The sequence below is a fragment of the Mobula birostris genome, chromosome 8 (genome assembly GCF_030028105.1).
Source record: "Mobula birostris isolate sMobBir1 chromosome 8, sMobBir1.hap1, whole genome shotgun sequence".
Taxonomy (NCBI): domain Eukaryota; kingdom Metazoa; phylum Chordata; class Chondrichthyes; order Myliobatiformes; family Myliobatidae; genus Mobula; species Mobula birostris.
In genome coordinates, this window is record NC_092377.1 from 109,176,455 (window position 1) to 109,198,695 (window position 22,241).

The 22,241-nt window shown below is 44.8% G+C and overlaps 1 protein-coding gene across 7 annotated transcripts in view; it reads right to left on the reverse strand.

Annotated features, from left to right (window-relative positions):
• sytl3 (synaptotagmin-like 3) overlaps window positions 1–22,241 on the reverse strand; it is a 109,323-nt gene that overhangs the window by 32,484 nt on the left and 54,598 nt on the right. For 6 of the 7 annotated variants that reach the window (XM_072265934.1, XM_072265937.1, XM_072265931.1 and 3 more), the window contains exons 3-6: window positions 18,996–19,211; window positions 17,671–17,738; window positions 13,767–13,818; window positions 6,204–6,252 (exon numbers count right to left, since the gene is read on the reverse strand). In XM_072265934.1, the coding sequence (XP_072122035.1) occupies window positions 6,204–6,252; window positions 13,767–13,818; window positions 17,671–17,738; window positions 18,996–19,211 (385 nt within the window). The remainder of the gene's footprint in view (window positions 1–6,203; window positions 6,253–13,766; window positions 13,819–17,670; window positions 17,739–18,995; window positions 19,212–22,241) is intronic. The other variant, XM_072265938.1, reaches the window with a different exon arrangement.

Sequence of the window (22,241 nt, forward strand, 5' to 3'; positions counted from 1 at the left end):
AACTTGTCATTTGTGATACCCAATTATCCACAGCAGTGTTAAAGTCGTAAACTTTGGAACAGCAATTCTGTGCTATCTTGGAAATATGGTAAATATGGAACTTCCCGTTTGTTTGGAATATTACTGTACTTCAAGTAATACTTGCTCAGGATCCAACCTGCTACAGCAGTATTTAAACAAGTAAGAAGTATCAAGAACAAAGGAGAAAGAGGGCGTGTCAAATAGGATGAAAATTCTGCCTAATCTGATTGTAATAATGATCAACAGAGAGGCCAAGCTCTGACAAAGGGTCATAAACCAGATATTGCTTCTCTCTCTACGGATGCTGATCGATCCGCTGGATGTTTCCAGCATCAGCGGTTCTTGGGAAGTTTGACTTTCTGCAAAGTGTGCATAAGGACGGAAAACCCAAAATTCCTGATGGATTTTATCAATGCCACAGAGTCATAAAGCATGGAAACAGGCCGTTCAGCCCACTGAGCCTGTGCTAACCATCAGATTCCTATTGATCACATCGAGATGCTGGACTACCATCGAGTCTAGCAGTGGCATACAACTCTGCTGCAGTTTTCAGCAAGGACTCCTGCCAAACCTGCACCAGGTCAGCACCCTCTCCACGCACAGGCACAGCTGCTGAGTGGCAAGGAGGTTTCAGGTACGCAACTACATTGCATTAAGCTAGTTCAAAGATTTCAAATATTTTCAATTATTTTTATCTCTTTACTTTCCAAAATTGCAAGGATTATAATAGTTCTGCCTGTGTGTGCAACCATGTCCAACAAGAATGTCCAAGACAATGGCTCAGCTTGTGCTCTTTGTGTAGGGGGGGCGGGGGGTGTTCACACAATCAGAGAAGATTTGCCGGGATCCTTCTTCTCCCGTAAAACCGCAGGTCACTAACGCCAAGGATATCATAGAAACTGAGAGGGCCAGAAATACTCAGCAGGGCATGTAGCAGTTGTTGAGGAAGACAAAGTCAATGTCCTCTCATCAGAATCTCCCTCCACAGGTGCTGTCTGACCTGCTGAATACCTATGCAGCAGTCGACAAGCTGATGGATGTGGTGAACACCGAGGCTGGTAAGGTGGAAGGTTAGAAACATAGAAAACTTACAGCACAATACAGGCCCTTCGGCCCACAAAGCTGTGCTGAACATGTACTTACTTTAGAAATTACCTAGGGTTCTCCATGACCCTCTATTATTCTAAGCTCCATGTACCTATCCAGGAGTCTCTTAAAAGACCCTATCGTATCCACCTCCACCACTGCTGCTGGCAGCTAGCAGGTTCTGCCTGAATGGAAGAGTGGACATCTGGGAAATGGAGGAAATGTGAGACAGGACTCCAGCAACCATGGTAGAAGGTGTATTTCCTAATAAAGGAGGATCTTTTAGTATTTCTGAAATGGGAGGTCTCATCTTGATGATAAATACAGCAGAGACAGAGGAACGAAGAAAAGGAATGGCATGCTTCTAGGAGATGGGATGTAGTCTAGCTAGCAGTGAGAGTCAATAGTTCATAGTGGATACTGGTGGGAAGTCTTTGTCCTGAGGTGCAGACAGAGAGATCCAGAAAAGGAAGAGAAGTCCACGTAACATTGAGAGCAGGATTGAAGTTCGTAGCGGTGGTGATGAAAGTAGTAAGTTCTGTATAATTACAGTGGAGAAAGAGATGGGGAGGGCAATACCTTTGGAATAAGGATTGTTACAAGAAGCTAACAATAAGACGGGCAAAGCTAGAGCCCTTGCGACTATGAATGGCTACGCATTTAGTTTGTGGAAAGTGGGAGGAATTGAAGAACGATAGGCACTGAGGGAGTAGTTAGCAACAGAGGGCCCTGGTGCACAAGTCCAAGGATCCCTGAATGTGTCAGATGGTTAGAAAGGCACATGGGATGCTGGCCTTCGTTAGTCAGGCTGCTGAACACATGCTCCAACTTTATAAAACAATGGTCAGGCCGTAGTTGAAGAACTGAGTGCAGTTCTGGTCACCGCGCTGCAGGAAGAATCTGCTAGTGCAATGGAGGTACAGAGGAGATTCAGCTGGAAGTTCTCTGGGATGGAGTTTTTCTTTTGTGAGGAGAGACTGGATAAATTGGGTCTGCTTTATCTGGAACAGTCGAGGTTAAGAGGGGATGTAATTGAGGGGACATTGAAGTTGGGAAGGTATGGATAGCGTAGACTGCAGGAAACTTTCCCTGATATCAGAAGATGATAAAACTATAGGTTTAGAGTAAGGGGGAAGATAATTACGGGGAATTTGAGGAGGACTTTTTTTTCACCTAGAGAGACGTGAAGAAGCTATTGACAAAATTGAAGTATCCAGAGAAACACCTAAATCACCCAGGCATAGAAGGCTACTAGCCAAGTGCTAGGAGATGGATTAAAATGGAATGGCGTCCATTGGTTAGTGTGACAGGACAAATGGTCTGTCTCCATTCTGTATGACTCTATGATATTCTCTCGTCTTATTTCAAGTTTGCAGGACCTGAGCTACTTTGCTTCAAAATCACGACTGAACTGTGACAATTTACATCTTCATGTCTTTTCCAATATCTCTGATACTGTTGGTTATAAAGGCAATCAAACATGGATGAAATTAACAACTCATAAACAGAAGAGATTCTGCGGAAGTTTGAAATCCAAAGCAACTGGCAAAAAATACTGGAATAACTCAATAAGTCAGGGAGCAACTATGGAAATGAATAAACAGCTGGCGTTTGGGTGTCAGCCTGAAATGTCGACTGTTTATTCATTTCCATACTGTAAGTGCTGTCTGACCTGCTGAGTTCCTCCAGAATTGCATCTGTATTGCTCTAAAATGAAAACTCATTTGGCATCTATTTGCTTTTAATATAGAGTTTCTGATCTCTAGCGCCCCCTCGTGAGTGGAGGTGTAACACTGCCACCTGTTCCCCTCAGCCCATCCACACAAAAGAAGCAGGGACAGACAGGGCAGCCTGATGTGCCATTCCATTGGATCATTGTTCATGCACCTCATCTATCAAGGAAGTTCCCGTCATACTGGGGAAGTTAGAGTCCCACACTAAAGGTGTTTTTCTGCACCTTTCCATAATTTGTCTGCATATCTGGGGTGGCATGGTAGCACAGAGGCTAGCACGTAATGACCTGGGTTCAATTTCCAGCACTGTCTGTAAGGAGTCTGCACATTCTCCCTGTGACTGTGTGGGTTTAATTTATATTTAACTGATGCTTCTCTTGTGAATGCTGCTTATGGGATGCTACGTGCCTGTGATGCTGCTGCAGGCAAGTACAGTGGATTCCAGTTCATTGGCCCATCGGGTTTAATTGGGACAACCGTTAAAATAAGAAAACTAAACTGAGAAAACAGCTGGGATTCCCTTCACTTATTTGGACACTGTGCCACTTCATTGGGACAGGAGACCGTTGCCCACAGTTTCTAACTGGCATCAGTCACCAGCACCTGTGTGGCTCTCAGGCACTACACCACGCTTAGAGAGATCAGTTATTAACCAGCGCCCGTTGTGTGCGTTTGCATTCACAAAGCAATGATCTTTCTCTCTGATAACTGGCAAGAAATAAGCAGCAAGACAATTCAGAACTGTTTTGCTCACTACAGTTTCAAGCATTCAGGCTTGGAGATGCCAGGAACGGCCGGGAGTGATTACGAAACGGTTTCATTACTTCAACAAGTTAGGAATTATGATGGTATCGATGATCATCTTCGATGTTACAATGAAAATGAAGACTGTCTAAAGCATTGTATGAAGGCAGTCCATTATCGGTACGAGGTGTCTACGCTGATTTTGTTCATTTACAGTCAACCAAAAGAACATGCAGATGAATTCTCCATTCAACTAATACAGTTTCAAACATAAGAACATAAGAACGAAAGAAATAGGAACAGGAGTAGGCTACCTGGCCCATTGAGCCTGCCCCACCATTCAATAAGATCATGGCTGATCTGTCCATAAACTCAGCTCCATCTACCTGCCTTTTCCCCACAACCCTTAATTCCCCTACTATGTTAAAAATCTATCTAACTGTTTCTTAAATATATTTAGTGAAGAAGCCTCAACTGCTTCCCTGGGCAGAGAATTCCACAGATTCACCACTCGCTGGGAAAAACAGTTTCTCCTCATCTCCGTCCTGAACCTTCTCCCCTGAATCTTGAGGCAATGTCCCCTAGTTCTAGTCTCACCTACCAATGGAAACAACTTTCCTACTTCTATCTTATCTATCCCTTTCAAAATTCTGTATGTTTCTATAAGATCCCCTCTCATTCTTCTGAACTCCAGAGAGTATCGTCCCAGCCGACTCAATCTCTCCTCATAGATTAGTGACTAGTGACTAGATTAGTGACTGTGACTAGTGGTGTGCCACAGGGATCAGTGCTGGGTCCATTGTTATTTGTCATCAATATCAATGATCTGGATGATAATGTGGTAAATTGGATCAGTAAGTTTGCTGATGATACAAAGATTGGAGGTGTAGTAGACAGTGAGGAAGGTTTTCAGAGCCTGCAGAGGGACTTGGACCAGCTGGAAAAATGGGCTGAAAAATGGCAGATGGAGTTTAATACTGACAAGTGTGAGGTATTGCACGTTGGAAGGACAAACCAACGTAGAACATACAGGGTTAATGATAAGGCACTGAGGAGTGCAGTGGAACAGAGGGATCTGGGAATACAGATACAAAATTCCCTAAAAGTGTCGTCACAGGTAGATAGGGTCATAAAGAGAGCTTTTGGTACATTGGCCTTTATTAATCTAAGTATTGAGTATAAGAGCTGGAATGTTATGATGAGGTTGTATAAGGCATTGGTGAGGCCGAATCTGGAGTATTGTGTTCAGTTTTGGTCACCAAATTACAGGAAGGATATAAATAAGGTTGAAAGAGTGCAGAGAAGGTTTACAAGGATGTTGCCGGGACTTGAGAAACTCAGTTACAGAGAAAGGTTGAATAGGTTAGGACTTTATTCCCTGGAGCGTAGAAGAATGAGGGGAGATTTGATAGAGGTATATAAAATTATGATGGGTATAGATAGAGTGAATGCAAGCAGGCTTTTTCCACTGAGGCAAGGGGAGAAAAAAACCAGAGGACATGGGTTAAGGGTGAGGGGGGAAAAGTTTAAAGAGAACATTAGAGGGGGCTTCTTCACACAGAGAGTGGTGGGAGTATGGAATGGGCTGCCAGACGAGGTGGTAAATGCGGGTTCTTTTTTAACATTTAAGAATAAATTGGACAGATACATGGATGGGAGGTGTATGGAGGGATATGGTCCGTGTGCAGGTCAGTGGGACTAGGCAGAAAATGGTTCGGCACAGCCAAGAAGGGCCAAAGGGCCCGTTTCTGTGCTGTAGTTTCTATGGTTCTATGGTTCTATGGTTTAACTCCTTCATCCCTGGGATCAACCTTGTGAACCTCCTCTGCACTGCTTCCAAAGTCAGTATATTGTTCCTCAGGTATGGAGACCAGATCTGCACACAGTACTCCAGGTGCGGCCTCACCAGTACCGTGTATAGTTGCAGCATGACCTCCCTGCTCTTGAATTCAATCCCTCTAGCAATGAAGACCAACATTCCGTTTGCCTTCTTAATAACCTGTTGTACCTGCAGGTTAACTTTTTGCGATTCATGAACAAGCACTGTACTGTAGAGGTTTTGGTAGTGTTCTAATTCGTTCTGTATTTCACTTAAAGAGATAATTTATTACTCAGTTAAACAGTAGTTTTTCCTTTTTATACTTTGTAACTACTTCTATGAAACTTTGGCTAATTGCAGCAGCCGTTTAATTGAGACAAAATGTACTGTGTCCCAATTAACTAGGATTCACTGTATTTCACACATGTGCTTGTGTATCTAACAGCAAACTTGACTTTGATGGCCACCCTGATGGACTGCTTTATAACTTATGTCTCAGCTCCTTCAATTCATCTGACAGAACTTCATACCTTTTCCCACCTCAGTTATTGATACCAAGAAGTTAACATATCCCGAAGGTCAGCTCAGCACTGACTCTTCCGCTTGGAGGTGCATTTTACGGACCACGGATGAAGGTGAGCACAAGGGCTCCCTAATAGGTTTGTGTCTGACAATGCCACCTCTGGGCCAGCTCAGGTAGGAAGCAGAGTACGAGCGGAGGAGGAAGATGGGTTTGGAACATTGCCACACGTGGGTTTGAAGCAGATCATATCACATTTGTCAATGCAGTTTTACATTACCAGTAGACATCCTGTAGGCGGGGGAGTTGGGGGTACAATGGCGATACTGCTGGAAAAGAGAAACAATAATTAAATAGGAGCTTGTCAAAAGTCGTCACACGTCCGTGTGATTCATTGCAGCGGTGAGAAGGTTTGCAACCACTCCATCGCTCACCAACAGATAACCTCCAGCAGGTTCACAAATATTGGAAGACTGTAGCACAAACCAGGTTTCACCAAAGCAGGTTTATATGAACAAAGAGGACTCCAGCTTCTGTCATCAATGTGGCTTTACCGTCATTCAGACTGCTTTATTTCTATTCCCTTCTGAATCATTTGGATCCGACTCCTGGCTCTTAAACCAGTTGTTTCTTTGACAGCTTTGGCCTGTTCCTTGTCACAGACATTGTCTCTGTTCTTCCCACCCCCACTGATCTTCTGACCTTTCCTGAACCTGAAACACCAGCTGTTTCTCTCCCCACAGCTCGCCTGGCCTGTTGAACATCTTTGGACATGGAAAGAAAATTGTTTTGTTGCTTAAAGTTCAATGACTCCGTGTCACCATAGAACCATAGAACCATAGAAACTACAGCACAGAAACAGGCCCTTTGGCCCTTCTTGGCTGTGCCGAACCATTTTCTGCCTAGTCCCACTGACCTGCACACGGACCATATCCCTCCATACACCTTCCATCCATGTATCTGTCCAATTTATTCTTAAATGTTAAAAAAGAACCCGCATTTACCACCTCATCTGGCAGCTCATTCCATACTCCCACCACTCTCTGTGTGAAGAAGCCCCCCCTAATGTTCCCTTTAAACTTTTCCCTCCTCACCCTTAACCCATGTCCTCTGGTTTTTTTCTCCCCTTGCCTTAGTGGAAAAAGCCTGCTTGCATTCACTCTATCTATACCCATCATAATTTTATGTACCTCTATCAAATCTCCCCTCATTCTTCTACGCTCCAGGGAATAAAGTCCTAACCTATTCAACCTTTCTCTGTAACTGAGTTTCTCAAGTCCCGGCAACATCCTTGTAAACCTTCTCTGCACTCTTTCAACCTTATTTATATCCTTCCTGTAATTTGGTGACCAAAACTGAACACAATACTCCAGATTCGGCCTCACCAATGCCTTATACAACCTCATCATAACATTCCAGCTCTTATACTCAATACTTCGATTAATAAAGGCCAATGTACCAAAAGCTCTCTTTACGACCCTATCTACCTCTGACGACATTTTTAGGGAATTTTGTATCTGTATTCCCAGATCCCTCTGTTCCACTGCACTCCTCAGTGCCTTACCATTAACCCTGTATGTTCTACGTTGGCTTGTCCTTCCAACGTGCAATACCTCACACTTGTCAGTATTAAACTCCATCTGCCATTTTTCAGCCCATTTTTCCAGATGGTCCAAGTCCCTCTGCAGGCTCTGAAAACCTTCCTCACTGTCTACTACACCTCCAATCTTTGTATCATCAGCAAACTTACTGATCCAATTTACCACATTATCATCCAGATCATTGATATAGATGACAAATAACAATGGACCCAGCACTGATCCCTGTGGCACACCACTAGTCACAGGCCTCCACTCAGAGAAGCAATTCTCTACCACCACTCTCTGGCTTCTTCCATCGAGCCAATGTCTAATCCAATTTACCACCTCTCCATGTATACCTAGCGACTGAATTTTCCTAACTAACCTCCCATGCGGGACCTTGTCAAAGGCCTTACTGAAGTCCATGTAGACAATATCCACTGCCTTCCCTTCATCCACTTTCCTGGTAACCTCCTCGAAAAACTCCAATAGATTGGACAAACATGACCTACCATGCACAAAGCCATGTTGACTCTCCCTAATAAGTCCCTGTCTATCCAAATGCTTGTAGATTCTGTCTCTTAGTACTCCCTCCAATAACTTACCTACTACTGACGTTAAACTCACCGGCCTATAATTTCCCGGATTACTTTTCAATCCTTTTTTAAACAACGGAACAACATGAGACACTCTCCAATCCTCCGGCACGTCACCCGTAGACAGCGACATTTTAAATATTTCTGCCAGGGCCCCCGCACTTTCAACACTAGTCTCCTTCAAGGTCCGAGGGAACACCCTGTCAGGTCCCGGGGATTTATCCACTTTAATTTTCCTCAAGACAGCAAGCACCTCCTCCTTTTCAATCTGTACAGTTGCCATGGTCTCACTACTTGATTCCCTCAATTCCATAGATTTCATGCCAGCTTCCTTAGTAAATACAGACGCAAAAAACCTATTTAAGATCTCCCCCATTTCCTTTGGTTCCGCACAAAGCCAACCACTCTGATCTTCAAGAGGACCAATTTTATCCCTTACAATCCTTTTGCTCTTAATATACTTGTAAAAGCTCTTTGGATTATCCTTCACTTTGACTGCCAAGGCAACCTCATGCCTTCTTTTTGCCCTCCTGATTTCTTTCTTAAGTATTTTCTTGCACTTCTTATACTCCTCAAGCACCTGATTTACCCCCTGTTTCCTATACATTTCATACAACTCCCTCTTCTTCTTTATCAGAGTTGCAATATCCCTTGAGAACCAAGGTTCCTTATTCCTATTCAATTTGCCTTTAATCCTGACAGGAACATACAAACTCTGCACTCTCAAAATTTCCCCTTTGAAGGCTTCCCACCTACCGATCACATCTTTGCCAGAGAACAACCTGTCCCAATCCACGCTTTTTAGATCCTTTCTCATTTCTTGAAATTTGGCCTTCTTCCAGTTCAGAACCTCAACCCTAGGACCAGATCTATCCTTGTCTATGATCAAATTGAAACTAATGGTGTTATGATCACTGGATCCAAAGTGCTCCCCTACACAGACTTCTGTCACTTGCCCTAATTCGTTTCCTAACAGGAGATCCAATATTGCATCCCCTCTATATACTGATTTAGAAAACTTTCCTGAACACATTTTACAAACTCTAAACCGTCTAGACCCCTAACAGTATGGGAGTTCCAATCAATGTATGGAAAATTAAAATCCCCTACCACCACAACTTTATGTTTCCTGCAGTTGCCTGCTATCTCTCTGCAGATTTGCTCTTCCAAGTCTCGTTGACTATTGGGTGGTCTGTAATACAATCCCACTAATGTGGCCATATCTTTCCTGTTTCTCAGCTCCACCCATAAGGACTCAGTAGACAAGCCCTCTAATCTGTCCTGCCTGAGCACTGCTGTAATATCTTCCCTAACAAGCAATGCTACTCCCCCACCTTTCATTCCTCTGCCTCGATCACATCTGAAACATCGGAACCCTGGAATATTAAGCTGCCAGTCCTGCCCCTCCTGTAGCCAAGTTTCACTAATTGCTACGACATCATAATTCCACGTGTCAATCCATGCCCTCAACTCATCCGCCTTCCCTGCAATACTCCTAGCATTGAAATATATACACCTCAGAAGGTTTTTACCACCACTCACAATCTTTCTATCAGCGGATTTGCTTAAACTTTCAATATCATTTATTTTCACCCCAGCCACACTGTCAGCTCTGGCACTCTGGTTCCCATCCCCCTGCAAATCTAGTTTAAAGCCTCCCCAATAGCACTAACAAACCTCCCTGAAAGGATATTGGTCCCCCTGTAGTTCAAGTGTAACCCGTCTCTCTTGTACAGGTCCCACCTGCCCCAGAAGAGGTCCCAATGATCCTGAAATCTGAAACCCTGCCCCCTACACCAGTTCTTCAGCTACTTGTTCATCCTCCAGAGCATCCTATTCCTACCCTCACTGGCACGTAGCACAGGTAGCAATCCTGAGATTACCACCCTCGAGGTCCTGCTTTTCAACTTTCTACCAAGCTATACTCTCTATACTCACTCTCCAGGACCTCTTCACTTTTCCTTGCTATGTCATTGGTGCCTATGTGCACCACGACATCTGGCTGGTCACCCTCCCACTTCAGAATGTCATGCAATCGATCAGAGACATCCTTGACCCTGGCACCCGGGAGGCAACAAACCATCCTGGATTCTCTGTCACGACCACAGAACCTTCTATCTGCACCTCGAACTATCGAGTCCCCTATCACTACCGCTCTCCTCTTTTTCCCCCCTCCCTTCTGCACTGCAGAGCCAGACTCAGTGCCAGAGATAAATTGTTCTCCAGTTTAAGACCACAGCTGGGTGCTTCTTACGAGACGGAGAAACCTATTCGGAAAAGGTGCTTCTTAAATGGCGAGGGACTGGAAAAAGTTGCTGTTCAGAACGTCCTGGGCACACTTACACACAAATCACTAACATGAACACACAGGGATAGACACCAATGATCAGAAAGCCAACAGATACAGCAGCCCTGTCAGAGGATTATAGTACATAGGAAAGGATGCCTTACCACAGTTATGTGGGGTCTTGGACAGAGCCCTATACAACTGCAGTAAGACGTCACTATCTTTGTACTCTATTCCTCTTGCGTCTGAAGAACTGAGTAACTTGGGGGGGGGCGGGGAGGAGAGAGAGAGAGAAAACAAAAGAGAGCAACGAAGAATTACCAGGTTGATTTCTGGATGTGTCCCTCCTTCGAGGGGAGATCCAGAATACTGGACCTGTACACTAGAGTCTGGAAGACTGAAACAAGCAAAACTCACATGGGTCTTGAAAGGGTAAAAAAGGGCAGGTTTTGCCCGGCTGAGGGCCTGGAACCTGGGGCCACGGTCTCAGATGAACGGGGTCAGCAATTGGGACTGAGATGAGGAGAAAGTCCCTCACCCCAAGGGTGGTGAATCTTTGGTATTGTCAACGACAGAAGCGGAGGAAGCCCAGCCACTGAGTCAGTTCAGGGACAGAAAATACTGTACGAGGGGAATCTGGGATTGCCGCAGGAGGTGCAAGATCACTCCTGTTTTATGGAAACAGGAACTAATGGAATTATGATCACTAGATCAAAAATGTTACCCTACACACACTTTAGTCAGACCTCTATATACCAATTAAGGAAACTTTCCTGAACACATTTGACAAACTCTATCCCATCTAGCCCTTTTACAGTATGGGAGTCCCAGTCAATATGTGGAAATTTTAAATGATCTACTATCACAATCTTATGTTTCTGGCAACTGTCTAAGATCTCCCCACAAATTTGCTCACCTAAATCCCACTGACTATTGGATGGTCTATAATATAATCCTATGAATGTGGTCATCTCTTTTTCATTCTTCAGATCCACCCATATAGTCTCAGTTGACAAGCCCTCTAGTCTGTCTTGTCTGAGCACTGTCGTGACATTTTCCCTGACTAGTAATGCCAACCCTCCCTCTTTAATCTCTTCCACTCTATCGCGTCTAAAAACAACAGAATCTGGATCATTGAGCTGCCAGTCCTGTCCGTCCTGCAACCAAGTCTCACTAATGGCTACAATGTCATAATTCCACGTGCTGATCCAGGTTCTAACCTTATCTGCCTTGCCTACAATTTTCCTAGCATTAAAATAGATACAACTCAGGACATTAGTCACATCATGCTCAATCTTTCAACTCCTGACTTTGTATGTAGTGTTAACAACATCTTTTCCCACAGTCACTCCACTATCTGCCCTGGCACTCTGGCTCCCATCCCCCTGCAACTCTTAAATCCCACCCCCCACCATCCACCATGTAGCACTATCAAGCCTTCCCACAAGGATATTTGTGCCCCTCCAGTTCAGGTGTAAACCTTTCCATCTATACAGGTCCCACCTTCCCTTGAATGGAGCCTATATGATGTAAAAATCTGTTGCCCTCCCTCCTTCCCCATCTCCTTAGCCATGTGTTAAACTGTGTCAGCTTCCTATTTCTAGCCTCAAAAGCACGTGACACGTGTGGCAATCCTGAGACCACAACCCTGCAAGTCCAATCCTTTATCTTCCTGAGCACCCTTCCTGCCTATGGCATTGGCACCAACATGACCTCTGGCTGCTCACCCTCCCCATTAATGATGCTACAGTCTCGATCTGAGATGTTCCTAACCATGGCATCTGGGAGGCAACATACCATCTGGTAATCTTGCTCTCGTCCACAGAACCTCCTGTCTGTTCCCTGAACCAATGAATCCCTATCACAACGGCTCTCTTCTTCTGTCCCCATCCCTTCTAATCAGACTCTGTCTAAACGCTGGTAGACCCTGTCCCTCAGAATCCCCTCCAGACTTGTTAGAGGGACACTTAATTGGGCAAGGTATGGAAACAAGAGAAAACGGGATTAATGTGGACAGGCAAAAAAGATCAGCATGGACATTCACATGGAACAGGCCCTCTGGCCCATAATGCTTGGCTGAAATATCTACACTAATTAGACCCAATCTCTTCTGTCCGGACATGGGCCGCACCCTCTGTTCTCTGTATCTTCATAGGCCTATCTATGTGGTGGGCCAATGAGCCTGTTTCTGTGTGCTGTACAAGTCTCAGACTCTCCATGAGAGGCTGAATGGCTGCCTCCTGTTTCCAGGGATATGTGCAAAGGTCAAAAGTGCACCAGGGATTGGTTTTATTCTGAGGTGACAAGCCTCCTGCTCTGGGAGGAACTCCGTCATCCAGACCTGACGGGGTTAACCTCTTCTCCCTACCAGTGGCATGAGGGTCAATGGTGAGGCCCTGAATGAGCCTGCAAGGAAGGCCCCTCTCAGACGGCGGCTCACAGACCAGCTGACAATCCCCAGCCAGACATAGCTGCACACAGGCCTAACAGCCACCATGCAGGGAGGCTGCAGTAGCAGACCCAGAGGTCCAGGGCCTCACCAACCACAAAGGCAAGGTAGCATTGAATAGGCCTTGAGGGAGAAGGAACATTTTATTGGCTCCTAAAAGCTGAGGCGCCGCAGAAGACACGGGACCTCAAAACTCAAATATGGAGTGGGAAAAGTGGGAGACGAATAACTGGTTCAGTCTGAGGGAACATGGTGAATAGAGGACATCAGGGATAGCCTAGGGTGCACACGGAATATCAGGTGTACTCTGTGTGTGTGTATACAGAGTATACAGCCCTGAGTATGCAGACAGTGTACAACAACTGGTGTACACTGCATGTGTATACAGGGAATACAGCCCTGAGTGTCTAGACAGCCTACAACATCTGGTATATCCTGGGTGTCCAGACAGTGTACAACATCTGGTGTACCCTGGGTGTCTAGACAGCGTACAACATCTGGTATATCCTGGGTGTCCAGACAGTGTACAACATCTGGTGTACCCTGGGTGTCTAGACAGTGTACAACATCTGGTGTACCCTGGGTGTCTAGACAGTGTACAATATCTGGTGTACCCTGGGTGTCCAGACAATGTACAATATCTGGTGTACCCCGGGTGTCCAGACAGTGTACAACATCTGGTGTACCCTGGGTGTCTAGACAGTGTACAACGTCTGGTGTAGCTTGGGTGTCTAGACAGTGCACAACATCTGGTGAAGTCTGTGTGTGTGTGTGCACACAGAGTGTGGAATACTGGTTTGAGCAATCAAATATTTTGTTTCTGGCCTTGACTTGTTCACCTTGGTACACTGAGCAGGGCACTATGTGATCTCTCCTCCCCCACTGTTCCCATTACTGCAGCCTTTGTAGACAAATAGACAAGGAGTCTTACCTTAGTGTCTGTAAGGTCTGCAACAGCTTCTCGCTCATCGTTTTGTGCTCACCTGGAGAAGAAAACAGTCAGGTAACAGTGAACAAGGTGGACTTTATTCAGGATTGTATACTGGTGAATGGAAACTGATGACGGAGTTACATTGACTTTACAAGTTGCTGGAGACACATCTCCACATCTCCCCTGCAACAATGTGATACTGTGATACTGGTGGTTCTTAAAGAATTGATAGAAGCGGGCGAGTCAAGCACTTTGGAAGCAATATTGGTCCAGGCTAGTTGGTCATGTGGTATCGGTCAAGACTAATTTGTGATCACATCATACAAGATTCCCACAAGGTGGGTGAGGTGTGTGCTGGTCAGGCTTCTGTACCACCTTCCTGATGGTAGCCATGAGAACAAGGTGTGACCTGGGTGAAAGGGCTCCTTAATGATGGATCCTGTGTTTTTGAGGCATTGCTCCTTGAAGATGTCCTGGATACTACCGAGGCTAGTGTCCATGATGGAGCGGACTGAGTTTACAACTCTCTGCCGCTTTCAGCTTGTGCACTACACCCCCCCACCCCCAGAACAGACAGTGATGCAGCCAGTTAAAATGCCCTGCATGATACATGTTTAGAAATCTGCGAGTGTCTCTGGTGACATACCAAATCTCCTCAAACTCCTAATGAAATATAGCTGCTGTCGTGCCTTCTCGGTCATTGCATTGATATGTAGGGCCCAGGGACTCGAAATTGTTCACTGTTTCCATTTCTGATCCCTCTGTGAAGATTACACTTGGAAACGTGATTCTTGTGCTGTCTGGGAACTCAAACCAGCACACGGTCACTCTGGTGGATATAAGGAAGGTGTAACACGTTTCCTGTCCTCTCCACAGTCCAACTACAAAACCACACTTTAACTCTCTCCCTCTCCCAATGGTGAGTGTCCTCCTGCCTCAAAACATCCATCATTGTCCCTGTATCTAAAAAGACCCAGGTGACATGTCTGAAGGACTGGCATCCTATCGCACTCACCTCAATAATAAGCAAATGCTTTGAGAGGCTGGTCAATGACTACATCTGCAGCTTGCTACCACCCACACTGGACTCCCTACAATTCACCTACCGACACAACCGATCGACAGATGATGCAACAGCCACAGCTCTACACACCGTCTTTACACATCTGGAGAAGAGGGATGCTTATGTGAGAACGCTGTTCTTGGACTACAGTTCAACACCATAATTCCCTTCAGACTCAACAAGAAGCTCAGAGACCTCGGCCTTCACCCTGCCTTGTGCAGCTGGATCCTGGACTTCCTGTCGGATCATCAGCAGGTAGTTAAGAGTGAGCTCCCTCACCTCCAACCCTCTGACTCTCAACACAGGTGCCACTCAGGGCTGTGTCCTAAACCCCCTCCTTTACTCCTTGTATATCCATGACTGTGTCGCCACCCACAGCTCCAATCTGCTAAATAAACTTGCCAATGACACTACACTGATTGGTCAAATCTCAAATAATAATGAGGCAGCCTACAGAGAAGAAGTCATCGCCCTGACCCAGTGGTGTCAAGAAAACAACCTCTCCTCAATGTCGTAAAAACAATGGAGCTGGTTGTGGACTACAGGAGAAATGGAGACAGGTTAGCCCCTATTGACATCAATGGCTCTGGGGTTGAGAGGGTGAACAACTTTAAGTTCCTCAGCATAAATATCACTGAGGATCTCACGTGGTCTGTACATACAGCGCCTCTTTCACTTCAGACAGTTGAGGAAGTTTGGTATGGGCCCCCCCAAATTCTAAGAACTTTCTACAGGGGCACAATTGAGAGCATCCTGACTGGCTGCATCACTGCCTGGTATGGGAACTGTACTTCCCTCAATCACAGGACTCTGCAGAGAGTGGTGTGGACAGCCTAGCATATCTGTAGATATGAACTTCCCACTATTCAGGCCATTTACAAAGACAGGTGTGTAAAAAGGGCCCGAAGAATCATTGGGGACCCAAGTCACCCCAACCACAAACTGTTCCAGCTGCTACCATCCGGGAAGCAATACCACAGCATAAAAGCCAGGAGCAACAGGCTCCGGGACAGCTTCTTACACCAGGCCATCAGACTGATTAATTCATGCTGACACAACTGTATTTCTATGCTATATTAACTGTCCTGTTGCACATAATATTTATTATAAATTACTATAATCGCATGTTGCACAATTGAACAGAGATGTAACATACAGATTTTTACTCATCATGTATTTGAAGGATGTAAGTAATAAAGTCAATTCAATTCACTAGCTAAACCTGGTAATATCCAGGTTAGCTTTATTAGCGAGAAGGGAAGTTGCCAGACTTATGCAGAAGCAAGCTGTTTGATCCTGGAGGACGTGCATGTAAGATGAGAGGGAAAGTTCAAAGGAGATGTGCCTGGCAGGTGTTTTTTTTTTTGCACAGTGTGTGTTGGTTGCCTTGGACTGAGCTGCCAGGGGCTGGGAGGATGCAGATACAATGAAGTTATTTAAGAGCCTCTTAGATAGGCATAGGACTATGCAGAGAATGGAGGGATATGGACATTGTGTAGGCAGAAGGGATTAGTGTAGTTAGGTATTTAATTACTAGTTAAATTAGTTCATCACAATGTAACAAGGCAAGACCTTTAACGGTGTTGATGAGCAGAGAGATCTTGAGGACAAAGTTCATAGTTCATTGAAAGTGGCTACATGGATCAATTGGGTGGTTAACAAGGCTTAAGGAACGCTTGCTTTTATTAGTCAAGGCATTGAGTTCAAACATCAAGAGGTTATGCTGCAGCTTTACAGAACTCTGTTAGGCTGCATCTGGAGGATTGCATACAGTTCTGGTCACCCCACTATAGGAAGGATGTTGAGGCTTTGGAGAGGGAGCAGAAGAGGTTTACCAGGATGCTGCCTGGTTTAGAGGGCATGTGCTATCATGAGAGGCTGGATAAACTTGGGTTTTTTCTGGAGCGTGAAGGCAGAGGGGAGATCTGATAGAGGTTAAGATTATGAGAGGCAGAGATAGAGTGGACAGGGAGTATCTGTTTCCCAGGTTTGAAATGTCTAATTCCAGAGGGCATGCATTGAAGGTGAGAGGGGATGGTAAAAGTTCAAAGGGAATTTTTTTATTCAGAGTGGTGGATATCTGGAATGTGCTGCCTGGTATGGTGTTAGAGGCAAATGCATTAGAGGCTTCTAAGAGACATTTAGATAGGCACGTGAATGTGTTGGGCATGTGGCCAAGTGGTTAAGGCATTCGTCTAGTGATCTGAAGGTCGCTAGTTCGAGCCTCAGCTGTGGCAGCATGTTTGTGTCCTTAAGCAAGGCACTTAACCGCACATTGCTCTAGTGTCTGTGTGAGGAGTGGCGCCCCACACAGACTTCCAGTCTGCGCCTGGTAAGGCATGAAAATGCCTGACGCAGGCCTCTCATGGTCTGAGTCGACATTCCCTCCCTCCCTCCCCATGAATGTGAGGAAGACATAGGGATACAAACATTGCGAAGGTAGGAGAGATTATTTTTAGGGGATTTATTGATTTACTTTCTAGTTGGTTCATCACAGAATTGTGGGCCCAAGGACCTGTTTCTTTGCCGTACTGTTCTATGCTTTAACATGGTGGGATAAAGGGTCTGTACTGCTGTAAGTTCAATGTTATTCAGAGCAGCTCCAGCAGTACGGGAGGCCTTTTCTGCCCAGTGGACAACAATCAGACTAGCCAATGACACAATCCCCTGGCAACAAACATTTTAGAGCCCTGCCTGATCAAAGTCCCATGGCGGTGACCGGGTAGAACCTCTCGGGGCATCAGCACTCTCTGTGAACATACTGAGCAAGTTGCACATTGACCCGTCCTTTCCCACGCACTTCTGTGAGATGTGAGTAGTTAACATCAGCAGATCAAGCACCTTGTTCCTGGTGAAATTTCTTTGCTTTTTCCTCGATAAACCACTCTCCAGATTTTACCTTCACCAGCCTGAAACACAGAAACAGCAGAAGTCATTTCAGGGACGGACCTCCAGAGTGTGAGATGACAGTTTGTGTTCGCTGGTGCACACAATCGTCCAGTCGGTGCAGTAGTATTACCGTCAGGAAACATGGATGGATGGAACAGTTCTCAAGGGAAAATACAGTGAGGTCAATCACAGAGAAGGGAAATTAATGAGTTCATAAACCTCCAGATATTTTACCCACTAGAATTGGAAACAGATGGTGGGAACACTGGTTACCATCTTCCTAAATCCAGATATTGTATCTACTAGACTTGGAAACAGATGGTGGGAATGCTGGTTACCACTTTCCTAAATCCTATAGATTCTAGAATGGTTCCTGTAGATTGGAGGGGAGTAAATGTCACACTGTTGTTTAAGGAGGAGAGAGAGAGAATGGATAATTAGTGATCCTTTAGTCTGACACTGGAAAAGTGCTAGAACCTAACAAGAAATTGGAAACTTACATGATTGAGCAGAGTCATCATGGGTTATGGAAGAGAAATCACACTTGACCAATCCTTTGGTGTTCTTCAAACCTATGTCTAATAGGAGGATGCGGTAAATTTGAATTTTCATCAGGGTTTTGATAAGGTTACCGAAGAAAGTTGGAGCACATGAAATTAAAGGCACTGTGTTAGCCTGGTATTGAGAGTTGGTTTAATGGATAGAAAGCAGTGATTCTCAATAAACAAGCAGGGTTGCCAGGTTATAATCTGCATAAACAATAGATCACCAATTTTCATGCATGCTGAGAGCATGAGGTGAAGTGGGAACGTGGATCGTGATAAGGTAACAAAGAGGGAGGGGATGGGCAGGTCATGAGGGTGGGGGGGGAGAGAAGGGGTGAGAGAACCAGCTGAATCAGGAAAGACAAGTAGGTATGGGCAAACCATGTGAATCAGCACCCACTCGACAAACGGAGTGCTTTGGGGAATGTGTGAAGTTATCCCCTTTGGTAAAATTAGAAATAATGAGTAATTCATGAACAATGAAAGATTGGGAAATTTTTATGTTTGTGTACAAGTCAATGAAATCAAATGAGATTTGGCCTTCATAACAAAAATATTTGACTGAAAGAGTAAAGATATTAAACTTCAATTACACAACCAGTTGATGGGACAAGTGCTGATGATGTAGCGTTTGATCAGCAACTCCTTACAAAGTGTCTTTCACGGAAGGGAACCGAGAAATTCTGAGCCCAACCATGAATAAGTACGAATATCAGTTTAACAATGGCTTACCCTCGAGTGTGACATACGACGCATCTGCACGTTCCTTTGTTACTATAGACGCAGCAATCACTGCACACTCTGTGACTGCAGATACTGCACTCGACGCCCTTGTTAAACACGAGTCCCAAAGCAACCTGGCATCGGGCACAGGAACGGCGGCTGTATTCCCGCCTGCAACTCTTTGCTCCTTTCTGACGGATTTCCTGATATTCAGATTTCAGCTTTCTGTGCATAAGGGAGGAATCAGTAGCATAGATCACAGACTCAGAGTTTCACAATGCAGTAACACACACAAAATGCTGGAGGAGCTCAGCAGATCAGGCAGCATCAATGGAGAGGAATAAACAGTCAATGTATTCAACCAAGAACCCTTAATCAGGACTGGAAATGAAGTCAAGTCAAGTCAAGTCACTTTTTATTGTCATTTCGACCATAACTGCTGGTACAGTACGCAGTAAAAACGAGACAACGTTTTTCAGGATCATGGTGCTACATGAAACAACACAAAAACTACACTGAACTACGTAAAACTACATAAAAACTACACTAGACTACAGACCTACCCAGGACTGCATAAAGTGCACAAAACAGTGCAGGCATTACAATAAATATTAAACAAGACTATAGGCACAGTAAAGGGCAGTAGGTTGGTGTCAGTCCAGGCTCTGGGTATTGAGGAGTCTGATGGCTTGGGGTAAGGAGGGGTTGGGGAAGGAGTAGAAACTGGCAGGTGACAAGTGAGTTCTAGTGAGGAAAAAGCTAGGTGGCTGAGAGATGGGGCAATGAAATGACGTGAAAAGCAAGGAGGTGATAGATGGAGGAGTAAAGAACTGAAGAAGAATGAATCTGACAGGGGAGGACAGTACACCATGAAATAAAGGGAAGGTGGTGGATGAGGGAGGGGATGGACAGGTCATGAGGGTGGGAGGGGGGAAGAGAAGGGGTGAGAGGACCTACCCAATCAAGAAAGACAAAGGATGGAGAGAATAGAGGGTTGTGCTTACTGGAAGTTAGAGAAATTGATGTTTATGCCATGAGGATGGAGATTGCCCAAATGGAAGAAAAGATGTTGTTCCTCTGACCTGTATTTGTTTCATTGAGGCAGTAGAGGAGGCTTAGGCAGGCATGTCAATATGGAAATGGGAATGGGAAGTGGAAGTGGAGGTGAAATTAATCCCGGTGCTTACTAAGGACCACTTCGTCAAGTACCTTTGCTCCATCCCGGCTGTTGTGGTGGATGGAGAAAAGGTGCTTGACAAAATGGTCCCCACTCTGTATCAGGTTTCATTGATGTACTGGAGGCCACACTGGGAAACCCAAATACAGTGGATGACCACAACAAACCATATAACCATAAAAGCACCGAAACAGGCCATCTCGGCCCTTCTAGTCCGTGCCAAATGCTTAATCTCACCTAGTCCCACCGACCTGCACTCAGCCCATAACCCTCCATTCCTTTCCTGTCCATATATCTATCCAATTTAACTTTAAATGACAACATCAAACCTGCCTCAACCACTTCTGCTGGAAGCTCGTTCCACACAGCTACCACTCTCTGAGTAAAGAAGTTCCCTCTCATGTTACCCTTAAACTTTTGCCCCCTAACTCTCAACTCATGTCCTCTTGTTTGAATCTCCCTCACTCTCAATGGAAAAAGCCTATCCATGCCAACTCTATTTATCACCCTCATAATTTTAAATACCTCTATCAAGTCCCCCCTCAACCTTCTACAGTCCAAAGAATAAAGACCCAACTTGTTCAACCTTTCTCTGTAACTTAGGTGATGAAACCTAGGTAACATTCTAGTAAATCTTCTCTGTACTCTCTCTATTTTGTTGACATCTTTCCTATAATTCGGTGACCAAAGCTGTACACAATACTCCAAATTTGGCCTCACAAATGCCTTGTACAATTTCAACATTACATCCCAACTCCTATACTCAATGCTCTGATTTATAAAGGCCAGCATACCAAAAGCTTTCTTCACTACCCTATCCACATGAGATTCCACCTTCAGGGAACTATGCACCATTATTCCTAGATCTCTCTGTTCTACTGCATTCTTCAATGCCCTACCATTTACCATGTATGTCCTATTTTGATTAGTCCTACCAAAATGTAGCACCTCACATTTATCAGCATTAAACTCCATCTGCCATCTTTCAGCCCACTCTTCTAACTGGCCTAAATCTCTCTGCAAGCTTTGAAAACCTACTTCATTATCTACAACTCCACCTATCTTAGTATCATCTGCATACTTACTAATCCAATTTACCACCCCATCATCCAGATCATTAATGCATATGACAAATAACATTGGACCCAGTACAGATCCCTGAGGCACACCACTAGTCACCAGCCTCCAATCTGACAAACAGTTATCCACCACTACTCTCTGGCGTCTCCCATCCAGCCACTGCTGAATCCATTTTACAACTTCAATATTAATACCTAACGATTGAACCTTCCCAACCAACCTTCCATGTGGGACCTTGTCAAAGGCCATAGTAAAGTCCATATAACAACATCCATCGCTTTACCCTCGTCAACTTTCCTAGTAACCTCTTCAAAAAATTCAGTAAGGTTTGTCAAACATGACCTTCCACCCACAAATCTCTGTTGACTTTTCCTAATCAGACCCTGTCTATCCAGATAATTATAGATATCATCTCTAAGAATACTTTCCATCAATTTACCCACCACTGACGTCAAACTCACAGGCCAATACAAACCTCCGTCACCTGACGTATCTCATTCCCTAACAGGAGATCCAACACTGCCCCTTCTCTTGTTGGTAACTCTATGTATTGCTGCAAAAAACTATCCTGCACACATTTTACAAACTTCAAACCATCCAGCCCTCTTACAGTATGGGCTTCCCAGTCTATGTGTGGAAAATTAAAATCTCCCACAATCACAACCTTGTGCTTACTACAAATATCTGCTATCTCCTTAAAAATTTGCTCCTCCATTTCTCGCTCCCCATTTGGAGGTCTATAATACACCCCCATAAGTGTTACTACACCTTTCCCATTCCTCAATTCCACCCAAAGAGCCTCCCTAGATGAGCCCTCTAATCTATCCAGCCAGAGCACCACTGTAATATTTTCTCTGACAAGCAATACACACCTCCCCCTCTTCTCCTTCTGATTCTATCACACCTGAAGCAATTAAATCCAGGAATATTTAGTTGCCAATCACACCTCTCCTGTGACCATGTTTCATTAATAGCTACCACATCATACTTCCAGGTAT